Here is a 16,772-nt window from a genome sequence, read left to right on the forward strand (position 1 = left end):
CATGTTGTTTTGATGTCAAGACGAATAACGTTCGCGTAAAGAACGAATATTAGTGGATCCAAGTGACTCTACATACCGTTAAAAGTGTTCGACATATGATTAAAAAAGTCGGAAAATATATTAGCAATATCTGAATTATCACAAGATTCAATAATTCCAAGTTTTATGCGGCTGGGAAAATTATGTGTTTTCCTCTCGAATTTACAATTTAAAAAAGTTTTTATGATTATGCAGCAAGTTCTGTCCCATCTTTATTAAATGTTGTGAGTTTTCAGAGTTGTATTTATACCCCGCAGAAGAATACTTTGAATAGTTCAATGCAGTATTCAATTTATTATTATTTTGCGAAATAAACTTTGAAAACCCGATACACAAATCTTGTGTCATCGTTATTATTTACTAGGAACCAGTCGATTAATGTGATATGTAATAACAAGTAAACAAGCTGTAAGTTTGGCTGGCTCGAATTTTTAATACCCTCCAACATTTGGAACGAATTTTGCAATTTTCAAAAGAATAAAATCAGTTAATACATCATGTTAAAATCTTAAAAATACAGAATGCAGTCTATACGACGAAGTGGACCTGAATAAACAATTTTTTCATAAGCCATTGCAACATTCAAATTCAAAACTTGAAAAAAAAATCGGTGAATAATGTAGGTAAAATCATCAATATACCGAACATAGGGAGGTACTATTACATGGGGGCTATACAAAAACGTTGACCTGCACTGACAATTTTATGTCATATGCTGTAGTATCCATTACGAACTTAAAATACCAAATTTTAGACAATTCCGGTTAATAATGTCGCTAAAATCATCAAAATACCGAATATAGAGATGTACCATTATATGGGGGTGTCACGGATAAGTGAACATGTTTTTATAATAAAATAGAGTAGCGGGGCTATTTAATACAGTCCACATTAAATAAGATAAGGAAATGTGGTGAGCAGATCTTCAAATTAGAAATAAATAATATAGACTTTTCAATTGCTGAATTTTTTACGGTGAAGTAAGAATACGGGATGTTATCTTTACTCAGACTGATAAGCAAGTGCACAATGTTTGCTTGCCAAATGTAAGATAGATAGATGGTGCATAGGCATGTGTACAGTTGGTATCTATATCTCTCTCTCCGCATAAATGTTGAAGAATTTGACCTAAAGTTGAGGAAATTCTGTCGAAAGCCACATCGAGGCTGTACTCGGAAGATATTAAGGTCATCCTTGAAGTCCCGCAGGCTCTTAATGTGAAGACCAAAGAGAAAGTCATTGGTTTGAAGAAACACGTGGCCTACATAACATCCGAATTGGACAACGAGCATGAGCTGTAGCCGAAATAAGAGAAATGACAGGTGATATTAAGGAAACGAAGTTTGCCTTTTTTCACATAAAAATGAAAAGGAAGATGCCTTTAAACTTTGAAGGGGAAAGTCAAGAATGGTCTGTCGATAGCCGAGGAATCTGAGGACAAATTACTAGCGGCTAACCATGAGGCAGAGCGCAAGGGCTAACCTTTGAAGGTGGTTATAAGACAACTTAGTAATGATTTGGAACCGAACGTTACGTGTTGGCTGCAAATCTAGAAGCTGGCGAAGAAAAATACATAAGGATATCATAATTGGAGGCTGATATATTGCAACTAAAGGATGATTTGCTCATATTGCAGAAAGCATTCATAACATCGGAAATCGAGGCTGATAATTTAACTGCAAAATTAGCGGTCAATATCAACAAAGATATGATGGTTGAAGAGGCTCATATAAAAGTATCCAAATGTCGAAAGTAGCAAAATGTCATGTCGAAACGGAAAAGGGCAGAGGTCGAAGATAAGCTGTTTGCCATCGAGATATTGAGGAAGAAGGATATTCATCTGTATCGCTGAGGCAATAAGATGCTGGAGTAAGCGCAAGTTGCCATGAAGATGCCTGGTGAAAATGATGCAGCTAGAAAAAGACAGACTTTAGTGACAAGAAATTATGTGCGCTTGGAACGCTGGAACGATAAGCTGTCCAAGGTTTGTAAGATGGCGCTGAAGAGAAATGTGACACCATTGACTTAAGGATGCAATAAAAACTTATTTTCTCTTAATATGCCAGGTCTCTTATATCTATTTAATTGTTTACATTTTAATTATATTTCATATATATTTTTGCCTCTGCCAAGAAAGTTCACTGATAAGTGAACACGTTTTTATAATACCTAGTGTAGGGCTACCTAGTGTAGATAAGAGGGATTTGTTAAACAGGGATCTTCTTAATATACTCCACATTAAATAAGATACGAAAATGTGGTGAGCAGACCTTCGAGTTAGAAATAAATAATATAGAATTTTCAATTGCAGCATGCGTTACGGTGGAGTTGGACTACGGGATGTATTCTTTTCTCAGACTGATAAGCAAGTGCAGCATGTTTGCTTGCCATATGTGAGATAGCTATGCGTATTTATGAACTCCCACTAAAATTCATCGTGCTTAGGCGTGTGTACAATGGGTATCTCTCTCTCATTTACACTTGAAGATAAGCTAGGTTAAGTAATATTACCATAAGTAGTTCTTAAGAAAAATTTTAAATAAATAAATTTAGTTTCTTAAAAGCGCTCGTCAAATATAGACTTGGTGTCTAGAAATTTATTGATACCAAAACGTGTACCTATACATACAATGTTTTGTCACACGAACTAGAAACCATTATGACCACCTTGAAAAAAAGTATATTAACTTTGTCATTCTGTTTGTACCATCCCTAAATATTCATCGTAGACCTCATAAAGTCTATATAGTCATAATCAGCATAAAATTCAAAGTCGATTTGAGGACGTTCGTGTGTGTGTCTGTTGAAGACTCGATATAGCCCACATTATTTGACAATTTGACAGAAGCATTTATATTGTGCCTAGGATGGTTGGTATTGAAAATGAAATATATCGGTACCCGAACCCGAACGGGTTTAGAAATGTGTATGTGTAAATGCACAAACTGTTTGTTAAAATTCATTAAATTAGTCGCTGTCACCAGCCTCCAAGCAATTTTCAATATATTTTTGTACAACTGTGTATTTTTTATAAAAGCACTTTTTAAACTTTTTTATGTAATCACACAAACTGTTTAAAAAACCATAAAGTGAGTGAGGCCGTTACATGAGGTCATACCAAAATTGGAACCTCTATAAACAATTTTATACTTCAAGGATTGTCATCTACCAAATCTTCTTAAATAACAAATTTAAAACAATTTCGTGTGTAAATGTGACTAGGATTATTAAAATACCTAATACCGGTGGGTATCGTTATATGTGCGCTATTGCAAAACGTAGTCTTAAATATTATATGTTCTGCCACCGGAGCTAGAACCCATTATGAACTACAAATACCAATTTTTAGACAAATCCAAGGAAAAAAGTGACAAAAATCGTCAATATATTGAATATCGGCAGGTACCGTTACGTGCAAGAACGTGAACCAATATATAGAGCCCATTATGACCTACACACACCATTTTTAGCCAAATCCGTAGAAAAATGTGCAAAAAAATCATCAAAATACCGAATATCGGGAAGTACCGTTATATGGGGTTATTCAAAAACGTAGACCTATACATACAATGTTCTGCCACCAAAACTAGAATCCACTATGATTAGAACCCACTATAACCTACGTTTTTTTGACAAATCCGTAAAAAAATCTGGTAAAAATCCTCAAAATACCGAATATCGAGAGGCACTGTTATATGGTACCGATATATTTCATTTTCAATACCAACCATTCTAGACACAATATAAATTCTTCTGTCAAATTGTCAAATAATGTGGGCTGTATCGAGACTTGAACAGTCACACAGACGAACGTCGTTATGACTATATAGACTTTATGAGGTCTACGATGAATATTTAGGGATGGTACAAACAGAATGACAAAGTTAATATACTTTTTTTTCAAGGTGGTCATAGTGGTTTCTAGCTCGTGTGACAAAACATTGTATGTATAGGTACACGTTTTGGTATAGCCCCCTGCAATCAGGGATCAATCAATTTCTAGACACCACGTCTATCTTTGATGAGCGCTTTTAAGAAACTAAATTTATTTATTAAAATTTTTTCTTAGGAACTACTTATGGTAACAATACTTAACCTAGCTTATCTTCAAGTGTAAATGAGAGAGAGATACCCATTGTACACATGCCTAAGCACTATGAATTTTAGTGGGAGTTCATAAATACGCATAGCTCTCTCACATATGGCAAGCAAAAATGCTGCACTTGCTTATCAGCCTGAGAAAAGAATACATTCCGTAATCCAACTCCACCGTAACGCATGCTGCAATTGAAAATTCTATATTATTAATTTCTAACTCGAAGGTCTGCTCACCACATTTTCTTATCTTATTTAATGTGGAGTATATTAAGAAGATCCCTGTTTAACAAATCCCTCTTATCTACACTAGGTAGCACCGATATTCTCTTTTATCAAAAAAACGTGTTCACTTATCAGTGAACTTTCTTAGCAGGGACAAAAATATATATGAAATATAATTAAAATATAAACAATTAAATAGATCTAAAAGACCTGGCATTTTAAGAGAAAAAAAGTTAAGTTATTGCATTCTTAAGTCAATGGTGTGACATTTCTCTTCAGCGCCATCTTACAAACCTTGGACAGCTTATCGTTCCAGCGTTCCAAGCGCACATAATTTCTTGTCACTAAAGTCTGTCTTTTTCTAGCTGCATCATTTTCACCAGGCATCTTCATGGCAACTTGCGCTTACTCCAGCATCTTATTGCCTCAGCGATACAGATGAATATCCTTCTTCCTCAACATCTCGATGGCAAACAGCTTATCTTCGACTTCCGCCCTTTTCCGTTTCGACATGACATTTTGCTTCTTTCGACATTTGGATACTTTTATATGAGCCTCTTCAACCATCATATCTTTGTTGATATTGACCGCTAATTTTGCAGCTAAATTATCAGCCTCGATTTCCGATGTTATGAATGCTTTCTGCAATATGAGCAAATCATCCTTTAGTTGCAATATATCAGCCTCCAATTATGATATCCTTATGTATTTTTCTTCGCCAGCTTCTAGATTTGCAGCCAACACGTAACGTTCGGTTCCAAATCATTACTAAGTTGTCTTATAACCACCTTCAAAGATTAGCCCTTGCGCTCTGCCTCATGGTTAGCCGCTAGTAATTTGTCCTCAGATTCCTCGGCTATCGACAGACCATTCTTGACTTTCCCCTTCAAAGTTTAAAGGCATCTTCCTTTTCATTTTTATGTAAAAAAGGCAAACTTCATTTCCTTAATATGTCTGAGTAAAGATTACTCCACCGTAAAAAATGCAGCAATTGAAAATTCTATATTATTTATTTCTAACTCGAAGATCTGCTTACCACATTTCCTTATCCTATTTAATGTGGACTGTATTAAGTAGCCCCGCTACTCCATTTTATTATAAAAACATGTTCACTTATCCGTGACACCCCCATATAATGGTACATCCCTATATTCGGTATTTTGATGATTTTAGCGACATTATTAACCGGAATTGTCTAATTTGGTATTTGAAGTTCGTAATGGATACTACAGCATATGACAGAAAATTGTCTATGCAGGTCCACGTCTTCGTATAGCCCCTATGTAACGGCACCTCCTGATAATGGATATTTTAATGATTTTAGTGACATTATTCACCAGAATTATTTCAAATTATGTATTTGAAGTCCGTAATGGATACTACAGCCTATGACATAAAATTGTCAGTGCAGGTCAACGTTTTTGTATAGCCCTCATGTAATAGTACCTCCCGGTATATTGATGATTTTACCTACATTATTCACCGATTTTTTTTTTCAAGTTTTGAATTTGAATGTTGTAATGGCTTATGAAACTTCGTCGAATAGACTGCATTCGGTATTTTTAAGAATTTAACATGATGTTTTAACTGATTTTATTCTTTTGAAAATTGCAAAATTCGTTCCAAATGTTGGAGGGCATTAAAAATTCGACCTAGCCAAACTTACAGCATTTTTACTTGTTATTACATATTACATTAATCGACTGGTTCCTAGTAAATAATAACGATGTGCAACAATATTTAATTTTATCAATAATCACAGGGGAAATCCACTTATTATGAAAGAAGAGCTAAAAGACAAAATTCGTGTATCGGGTTTTCAAAGTTTACATTGCAAAATAATAATAAATTGAATACGGCATTGAACTATTCAAAGTATTCTTCTGCGGGGTATAAATACAACTCTGAAAATTCACAACATTTAATAAAGATAGGACAGAACTTGTTGCATAATCATAAAAACTTTTTTAAATTGTAAATTCCAAAGGAAAACACATAATTTTCCCATAATTTTTGGAATTATTGAATCTTGTGATAACTCAGATATTGCTAATATATTCTTCGAACTTTTTTTAATCATATGTCGAACACTTTTAACGGTATATATAACTACAATATCGAGAATTTAAATCATTTTCCTCATGTTATCTTAACAGAGGATGACGTTTTTTCTGTGTTCCTCGTTCTCCCCAGGTCCTGAAGTCATTCCTCTTTATAATCATCAGGAATAGGTTTTTTTGTCGATAATTATGGTTTAGATTAGATTTAATAATGTTCCCAACATCCCCGTTAACCAGTATGTACTCCTTCACAGAACGTCGCACCCAAAATGTTTAGTTAATGTTACATCTTCGAAAAATATTAATGTTTCATTTGGTTTAGACAATTATGATCGTCAAGAGATTTCGAAATGACATACGAATTGCTTCACGGCAGCCGGAATCTGCTTTACTCCGAGACCTTTGGTCAATTGTGTTCACCCTAGAAAGAATACGTCCTGAAAAGGACGTTAGGGCTCTTATCTCCCACCTAAAATCTGCATAGCTACCTCTAGTTTATATTCAGATTGTTGAACTCTGTTCAACAATTTTCGATGAGAGCTGAGATAATAGCTTATTGGTGGTGTCATCAATTCGTAAATCAATCGACTTGGAACCTCCTTGAGCCACCTTATTCTCCACTATGTTGCTATGTCCTCGATCCCAACATAGCTTAATGCAATTACGTATTTAAATGAGAACATTCTTACAGTCAAGTGTGGTTCTCGATTTAATGGCACTTGACTGGAAAGGTTGAAGGGCCGCTTGATAATCGACGTATATAATCACTGGTCCTGTTATGTTATTGCAGAGTTCTTTTACCATTTCGACTGTCTTCTTGATTGCAGAATCTACGCCTGAAAAACGCTGCAATTGTAATAAGACTTTTATGAGTGTTCAATCTTTGGGTTACGCAGAATACGCCTGCGCAACTGCCATAACCACACTGTCTAGATGTATTGTAACATCAATTTAGTTGACGTCGAAAAAATTGGACTAGGAATTTGTAACAATTTTTTTAACAATTTATTTTTTGAACCTTTATTTTTTGTATATTTCCAAAAAAAAAAAAAAATTGGCTATCGACTGTTGAAAGCCAAAGAAAAACTATTACTCGATTTTTCGTCCGCCTTTAATGCCTACCATGTAAGTATTGTTTTCAGTTTTGTCCACTTTAAAATACAAATAAATAGGGGCGGTACCCAATATAAGCCAATAGACAGAAATCCATTTCATTCCCTAAACATCACTCACATGAAATGCAAATCTGGACTTATTGTTGTATAGAGGTTATAATTATTGGCTGTCCTGTTATAAACACCCTATACAGAGAGTTTACATTAAACATAAATTACAAATTAAATTGAGTGGGAAATGCTGCATATGTATGGGCTGTATCAGAAAATGGGACTCTTGTGACTGATCTCTATACCTTCCTCAAGTAGTTTTTCCGCAAGTTAAATTTCGGCTGCGTCTTTAAAAGTTTATCCAAAATCAGCTGAGAACTATTAGTAATGATGCAATGATGCTATAATATCCGTTGTTTTCGACTTAAAATATCGAAATATTTATATTCGATTTAAATAAAGAAACTGCAATTATTGATAAAATTGAATATTGTTGCAAAGCGTTATTATTTACTAAAAACCGCTCGGTTAATGTAATATGTAATAACAAGTAAAAAAGCTGTAAGTTTGGCTGGCTCAAACTTGTAATACCCTCCAACACTTGGAACGAATATTGCAATTTTAAAAAAATAAAATCAGATAAAATATACTGTTAAAATCTTCAAAATAGCGAATGCAGTCTATATGACGAAGTGGACCTAGCAGCGCATTTAATACTGCTACGCATGGTTGTTGCGACGAAATACATGTTGTTTTGATGTCAAGACGAATAACGTTCGCATAAAGAACGAATAATAGTGGACCCAAGTGACTCTCCTGCGGTACACCAGATGAAACATTAACATCTTTCGAAGATGTAACATTAAACTGAAAATTTTGGGTGCGACGTTCTATGAAAGAGGACATACAAGTTAATGAGAACGTTGGGAACATTATTAAATCTAATTTAAGGAGCAATAGCTTGTGCACTACCTTATCAAAAGCTTTGCTAAAATCAGTATATGTACATGACAAAAAGAGATCCTAAGAGATTAATGATTGTAGATTTACCTTTCATAAATCCACTTTGAAAAGGTGAAATTATACCTTTTAAGTAATGTGATATCCTACGCGAAACTAAGTGTTCGAAGACTTTGGAAGTGGCGCTTAATTTAGTGATACATCTATAATTATCGACAAAAGACCTATTTCCTGATGATTATGAAGAGGAATGACAAAGCTCGATCTCCAGTAACATTACAGATAACCTTTTATTAGGTAATAATTAAAATATTTAGTGAGTGCACTCATGACTTCAGGACCTGGGGAGAACGAGGAAGACAGAAAAAACGTCACCCTCTGTTAATATAACATGAGGAAAATGATTTAAATTCTCGATGTTGTAGTTATAAATACCGTTAAAATTGTTCGACATATGATTTAAAAAAAAGTCGGTAAATATATTAGCAATATCTGAGTTATCACAAGATTCAATAATTCCAAGTTTTATGCGGCTGGGAATATTATGTGTTTTCCTTTCGAATTTACAACTTAAAAAAGTTTTTATGATATGCAACAAGTTGTATTTATACCCCGCAGAAGTATACTTTGAATAGTTCAATGCCGTATTCAATTTATTATTATTTTGCAATGTAAACTTTGAAAAACCGATACACGAATCTTGTATTTTAGCTCTTTTTTCATAATAAGTGGATTTCCCCTGTGATTATTGAAAAAATTAAATATTGTTGCATATCGTTATTATTTACTAGGAACCAGTCGATTAATGTAATATGTAATAACAAGTAAAAAAGCTGTAAGTTTGGCTGGGTCGAATTTTTAATACCCTCCAACACTTGGAACGAATTTTGCAATTTTCAAAAGAATAAAATCAGTTAAAACATCATGTTGAAATCTTAAAAATACCGAATACAGTCTATACGACGAAGTAGACCTGCATAGACAATTTTTCTCATAAGCCATTACAGCTATACAAAAACGTGGATTTGCACTGACAATTTTATGTCGTAGGCTGTAGAATTGAAACAATTCCGGTGAATAATGTCGCTAAATTCATTAAAATATCCATTATCGGGAGGTGCCGTTACATAGGGGCTATACGAAGACGTGGACCTGCACAGACAATTTTCTGTCATATGCTGTAGTATCCATTACGAACTTCAAATACCAAATTTTAGACAATCCCGTTTAATAATGTCGCTAAAATCATCAAAATACCGAATATAGGGATGTACCATTATATGGGGGTGTCACGGATAAGTGAACATGTTTTTATAATAAAATAGAGTAGCGGGGCTACTTAATACAGTCCACATTAAATAGGATAAGGAAATGTGGTGAGCAGACCTTCGAGTTAGAAACAAATAATATAGAATTTTGTTGTTGCAAAATGGTCTGGCTTTATCCCTTTATTGTTGTTTTTATAAAAACAACGTTTGTTTATTAGTGGAGAACGATGGTAATATTTACCAGGGGGTAAGGCAGGGAATACCTAGGTTTCGGAAAGAGCCACCAATCCTCATCAGTTCCCTTGTTTCTGTCTGGGATATTCTTCCCAGAAGTTATTTTAAAAATAACTTCTATGACAAAAAACATTTTTTTACCCAAGTGACGAGATCGTAAGCTCAATAGAAGAGGAACCAAAGAATTAAATAAAACTAAAATTCTCTTGGAAAGTCTTCTAAATCTTACAACCGCACTTATAAACATTTACATCTTTCTCCACTTGTTATGCTTTCGTTCAGCCTGAACGAAGTAGCATAACCATGTAAGTTGGTTTTGTCTGTTACAACAAAAACCCCTTCGTCGACCGTGCCTTGTCTATTAATAGAACAGTGTGGCTTGTTTGTTCGGGATACCGTAGTATTTTGTTGTTGCAAAATGGTCTGGCTTTATCCCTTTATTGTTGTTTTTATAAAAACAACGTTTGTTTATTAGTGGTTTTATAAAAACAACAATAAAGGGATAAAGCCAGACCATTTTGCAACAACAAAATACTACGGTATCCCGAACAAACAAGCCACACTGTTCTATAATATAGAATTTTCAATTGCAGCATGCGTTATGGTGGAGTTGGATTACGGGATGTATTCTTTACTCAGACTGATTAGCAAGTGCAGCATGTTTGCTTGCCACATGTGAGATAGCTATGCGTATTTATGACTTCCCACTAAAATTCATCGTGCTTAGGCGTGTGTACAATGGTATCTCTCTTTCTCTAAGTTAGGTTAAGTAATATTATCGTAAGTAGTTCTTAAGAAAAAATTTTAATAAATAAATTTAGTGTCTTAAAACGCTCATCAAAGATAGACGTGGTGTCTAGAAATTTATTGATCCCGGATTACAGGGGGCTATACCAAAACGTGTACCTATACATACAATGTTTTGCCACACGAGCTAGAAACCATTATGACCACTTTCTACGGATTTGGCTAAAAATGGTATGTGTAGGTCATAATGGGCTTTATATATTGGTTCTCGTTCTTGCATGTAACGGTACCTGCCGATATCCAATATATTGATTTTTGTCACTTTTTTCCTTGGATTTGTCTAAAAATTGGTATTTGTAGTTCATAATGGGTTCTAGCTCCGGTGGCAGAACATAAAATATTTATGACTACGTTTTGCGATAGCGCACATATAACGATACCCACCGGGTTGAGGTATTTTAATAATCCTAGTCACATTTACACACGAAATTGTTTTAAATTTGTTATTTAAGAAGATTTGGTAGATGACAATCCTTGAAGTATAAAATTGTTTATAGAGGTTCCAATTTTGGTATGACCTCATGTAACGGCCTCACTCACTTTATGGTTTTTTAAACAGTTTGTGTGATTACATTAAAAAAGTTTAAAAAGTGCTTTTATAAAAAAATATACAGTTGTACAAAAATATATTGAAAATTGCTTGGAGGCTGTTCACAGCAACTAATTTAATGAATTTTGACAAACAGTGTGTGCATTTACACATACACATTTCAAAAGCCGAACCATGATTCAAACATAGTGTGAACCACTGACCGGCCAATCGATTTTCAAATAAAAGTTTAGACAATTATGATCGTCAAGAGATTTCGAAATGACATACGAATTGCTTCACGGCAGCGGGAATCTGCTTCACTCCGAAACCTTTGGTCAATTGTGTTCACCCTAGAAAGAATACGTCCTGAAAAGAATGTTAGGGCTCTTATCTCCCACCTAAAATCTGCATAGCTACCTCTAGTTTATCTTCAGATTGTCTGTTGAACTCTGTTCAACAATTTTCGATGAGAGCTGAGATAATAGCTTATTGGTGGTGACATCAATTCGTAGATCAATCGACTTGGAACCTCCTTGAGCCACCTTATTCCCCACTATGTTGCTATGTCCTCGAACCCAACATAGCTTAATGCAATTACGTATTTAAATGAGAACATTCTTAGAGTCAAGTGTGATTCTCCATATAATGGCACTTGACTTGAAAGGTTGAAGGGCCTTGATAATCGACGTTTTTTACCATTTCGACTGTCTTCTTGATTGCAGAATCTACGCCTGAAAAACGCTGCAATTGTAATAAAACTTTTATGCGTGTTCAATCATTGGGTTAGCGCAGAATATGCCTGAGCAACTGCCATGACCACACTGTCTAGAAGTATCGTAACATCAATTGACGTCGAAAAAATTGGACTAGGAATTTGTAACAATTTTTTGAACCTTTACTTTTTGTATATTTCCAAAAAAATCGGCTATCGACTGTTGAAAGCCAAAGAAAAACTATTACTCGATTTTTCGTCCGCCTTTAATGCCTACCATGTAAGTATTGTTTTCAGTTTTGTCCACTTTAAAATACAAATAAATAGGGGCGGTACCCAATATAAGCCAATAGAAAGAAATCCATTTCATTCCCTAAACATCACTCACATGAAATGCAAATCTGGACTTATTGTTGTATAGAGGTTATAATTATTGGCTGTCCTGTTATAAACACCCTCTACAGAGAGTTTACATTAAACATAAATTACAAATTAAATTGAATGGGAAATGCTGCATATGTATGGGCTGTATCAGAAAATGAGACTCTTGTGACTGATCTCTATACCTTCCTCAAGTAGTTTTTTCCGCAAGGTAAATTTCGGCTGCGTCTTTAAAAGGTTATCCAAAATCAGCTGAGAACTATTAGTAAAGATGCTATGATGCTATAATATCAGTGGCATTCGACTTAAAATATCGAAATATTTATATTCGATTTAAATAAAGAAGTATTGAAGTAGTATGAAGTATGTAGTATTAAGAAGTATTATTCTACCAATACATGTAGTTGCAATAGCTTTCCCTTCGAAATTAACTCTTATAAATCAATATCAATTACTTTACTGAACAGCACTATGGTTTTAAATGGATTGAAAAATTTAAAGTATGGATATGATTGTGGGTCAGATAAGATCTCATGTTGCATTCTATGAATTGCGCTGAGGCTTTTATTTCCCTTTTTCGATAATGTTCGAAGCATGATGTTTGGAAAACATCGTATATGATTCCACTCTTCGAAATAGAAAAAAAAAAACTACGTGGAAAATTACCGAGGAATAGCAAAATTAAGTGTGATTTCGAAAAACTAATTACTGAAAATCTTAACAATTGTGTCAGTTCTATTGTATCTTCTTATCAGCGCGGATTTCAGAAAAAGGGTACAACAGCAACAAATCTCCTTCAACGCACTACAATAATCAGTCGAGAATTTCTTCAAGGAAATCAACCCGATGTAATCTGCATAAAGTTAATTGCAAAGTACTATGATTAACTACAAACTATTTACAAACAGCAAGATTCACTCCTAGCTACAAAATAGAACACAAAAAAATATTTTTTAAAAATGCCATGTGGAAGAGTATTATTAGGAAGTACCTTAAGACCACTCCCAGTTTCTTTGTTTATAAATGACCTACCTTCATCTATTACATATTCAAGTATTTTGATGCATGCCAAATATCAGAAATATTTTTGATATTTTCGGATATATCTGTAGACAATTTGCTTCAGAATAAATCCATTTGCTAACTGGTTTACTATTACCTTGTGGGACTTAATTATTCCAAGCGCACATCCATGAGATTCACAAAAAAAAGTTATAGGATACTTGTTACACATTCGGGGACCATTCTCTGGAAAAAATGTATAAATTTGTTGAACTTAGAGTCGTGTTGGATTGCAAACTTTACTTTAATTCACATATATCTGTTTATAAACAAAGTAAAATCAGTTTTTGTGAAACGCTGAAGCAAGGTGTTTAACGATGCTTGTGTGACAAAAAATGTTATACATACTTTGCAATTCTTTGCCCTCTCTTTTGACCCTTTTTATGAAACCCACAGCGAATCCAGTCTATTGAAAAATAAACCCTACCTTTCTGCTTACGATGTTCGAACTTTTCTTTTCAAAATCTTCCACTATACACTGATAGACTCTCTTTGATCAGTGTTTATAATATTTTTGCAAAGGTGCTTTTGCCTATAGGCAACATTGGTCAAGTGTGGTAATTTCTGAACTGTGTACACTTTTTTATGTATAAAAACACATTTTTATGCGTCAAAAAGATTTAACACAGGCAGAAAATTAAAAAATTACTAATTTTGACTGGGATCATTCTGAGGATGAGGAAAATGAAGAAGAAGAGGAAAAAAGATTTATGGCGAGACAAAATTGTACAAACTAATGGAACGAAACTACAAGGTAATGTGTCTGAAATAATAAGATACGTTGCTTTATTCCTATACCTTCCTGTAGTCAATATTCCAACATATCGGATGGCATGGGTAGAAATTTTCAAATTGGCGGCAGTTGGAAATGCACTTCCACGGCATAGATTTGAAAAAATTAAACAATTTTATACCCTGAACCATGTAAAGGAGGGTATATTAACTTTTTCATTCCGTTTGTAACATCCATAAATATTCGTCGTAGACCCCATAAAGTATATATATATTCATAATCAGCATAAAATTCTAAGTCAATTAAACATGAAATCACGACGCAGCCCACATTAGCTTCAAAACTTAGCAGAACGATTTGTATTGTATCTAGGACGGTTGGTATTTTTTCACTGATTTGTCTGAACCAGCCGAACCTAATGTTTTTTATTCGTTACTTTTTAATAATACTGCTGCTCAACCTGAAATGGGTTAAGCTGAATATGATAAATTATAAAAAGTTCGCCCATTGCTGAATTTTTTAAAGAGTAAATTCAATGAATTCCAAAGGGTGGATGAGCAAATTATGTCATATAATGGTATTTAATTTAATGTGGTTATATTTATATCTTTCTTTCTAGTCCAGAAATATATGTTTCCAGAAATATATATATATTTAATTTAAAAATAGTATATAAGTTGTCATATCTGAATAGTAATATTGCAATTTAAAACTAAAAGGAATTCTTAGTAAGAACATGTACCATTAAACTCAAATTACAAACTGCTACCGACAAGTAAGAATCTATTAAAAAGTAATTTATTAATCATATTTAAATCAAAATATTGTTTTATCTTTTTGTATATTTTAAAATATTTTTCTATTGTAAAATTGTATATCTTTTTTTATAGATGGTGCTTTAGTTTACAAACGAATGTCATGTTTCGCAGAGGATCATTCTTCTTCTCTAGATGCCATAAAAGAATTTTTATATACACATTTTTTTGTAAACAGATTTGCTTTGTTTCAGTGTACATCAATTTTTCTTAAAAAAGAATACATTACCGAGGCAGTTAAAAAGTTTCAGAATAGTCCGTGCGTCTTTGCAGTTAAAAGGTAAGTGAATGATCAAACTGAATAACATGATCTTGTTTCACATCCACTTACGAAAATTGATATATTTTAATAATAGGGTATTTCCTTATGAATAAGTGGGTAACATTCTTAAATATTCGAATGACCAAAAAATTATAAACGTCGATGCGTCGCCCTATCACTTTTCAACAGACTTGATAACATTTGAAAAGTTATGCGATTGATGAAAATTTTGATTTAGAAAGTTAAACCCGTTCAATCCGATTAATAGAGGATTGAAGACTTGCCCAAACGCTATTCAAGCTCGCAAATTCGAGAAGAAGTTCATCGACTGTACAGCAAGTTTGATAAGTAGTGGGCCGGTATTCTACAACACTCAGGCGTTTTCTGCATGAATGTATGTGACGAACAACACGTAACCTGTGCTAGAAAAAATGAACGCGGATACATTCTATGTAGGCAAACCCGTTACCTTCTAGTTGTAGCTTCTTTTAAGTATGAACTGTCCGATAAACAAAAGGTCAGACCATTTATTTTATATTGAAGAACTGAATTAGAAATTTCTTTCATGAAACTAATTAAAAATTCGTTTTGTTCATTATTTTTAAACTAAAATGAAGATGCCATTGTGAAAAAAATCAGTGACTACCAGTTACTTTTACAAAAAGCTTGTTATATCTCTGTAAAAAATACATATTATTTAAGGAAAAAATTTAATAATGATAACCCGATAATGTGAAATTCATCCTTCACTTTTCCTAAAGTAAGATATAGCAAAAGTGGGCAGTAAAGAAAAGATATAAGAACGTATATATCTATAAAAGTTGACGTCAAAAGCTCAACACTCTCTCAATTTTAGGGACGTGAGCTTCTACTTCGATACGAATAGACGTGCAAAAATAGATCTTGAATGTCAAATAGATGTTGAATGTCAAATATAATGTTCAGCCACAGGTACACGTGATTGATAACATTTTGGTGTAATTAAGTATTTTCACTTCAACATAGTTTTGCCATATCGTTTCACTCTTAAAACCGACATGGTGGTTCAGACATATGAATAAAGGTAAATACAATTATTTGGTTCATTCCGATTTAATTCATCCTATAAGGTACCTTAAACAAAGTTGAGTATTACATTCTGATTGCGTAATTAGAAAAAAAATATTTTTTTTTGATTATGACTAGCATTGCAATTGGTAATAAAATAATCTTTGGAGCTATTTAAAGGAACTTGAAAAATAAAAAAAGGCGTAAAAAGTGCCTCTCAAATGAAACTCCTTATATAGAGGCTATACGAAGAAGTGTACCTTCATATGTAATTTTTTGTCGCTAATATCAAAATACCGAATAAAGATAGGTACCGTTATATGTGGGCTAAACGAAGTCGCGCACCATTTATGGTTATAGTATCCATTACAAACTTCAAATACGTGATTGCAAATACATTTTTACTTTGTATACCCTCCACTATAGTATGGAGG

The 16,772-nt window shown here is 33.6% G+C and overlaps 1 protein-coding gene across 1 annotated transcript in view; it reads left to right on the plus strand.

Moving 5' to 3' along the window:
- The window catches only part of LOC131806916 (N-acylneuraminate cytidylyltransferase A), a 545,636-nt gene that overhangs the window by 214,361 nt on the left and 314,503 nt on the right, over nt 1-16,772 (plus strand). Inside the window, exon 3 of the mRNA XM_059131800.1 lies at nt 15,105-15,309. Coding sequence (XP_058987783.1) covers nt 15,105-15,309 — 205 coding nt within the window. The remainder of the gene's footprint in view (nt 1-15,104; nt 15,310-16,772) is intronic.

This window comes from Musca domestica, unplaced genomic scaffold, assembly GCF_030504385.1.
Source record: "Musca domestica strain aabys unplaced genomic scaffold, Musca_domestica.polishedcontigs.V.1.1 9, whole genome shotgun sequence".
In the NCBI taxonomy this organism is placed as follows: domain Eukaryota; kingdom Metazoa; phylum Arthropoda; class Insecta; order Diptera; family Muscidae; genus Musca; species Musca domestica.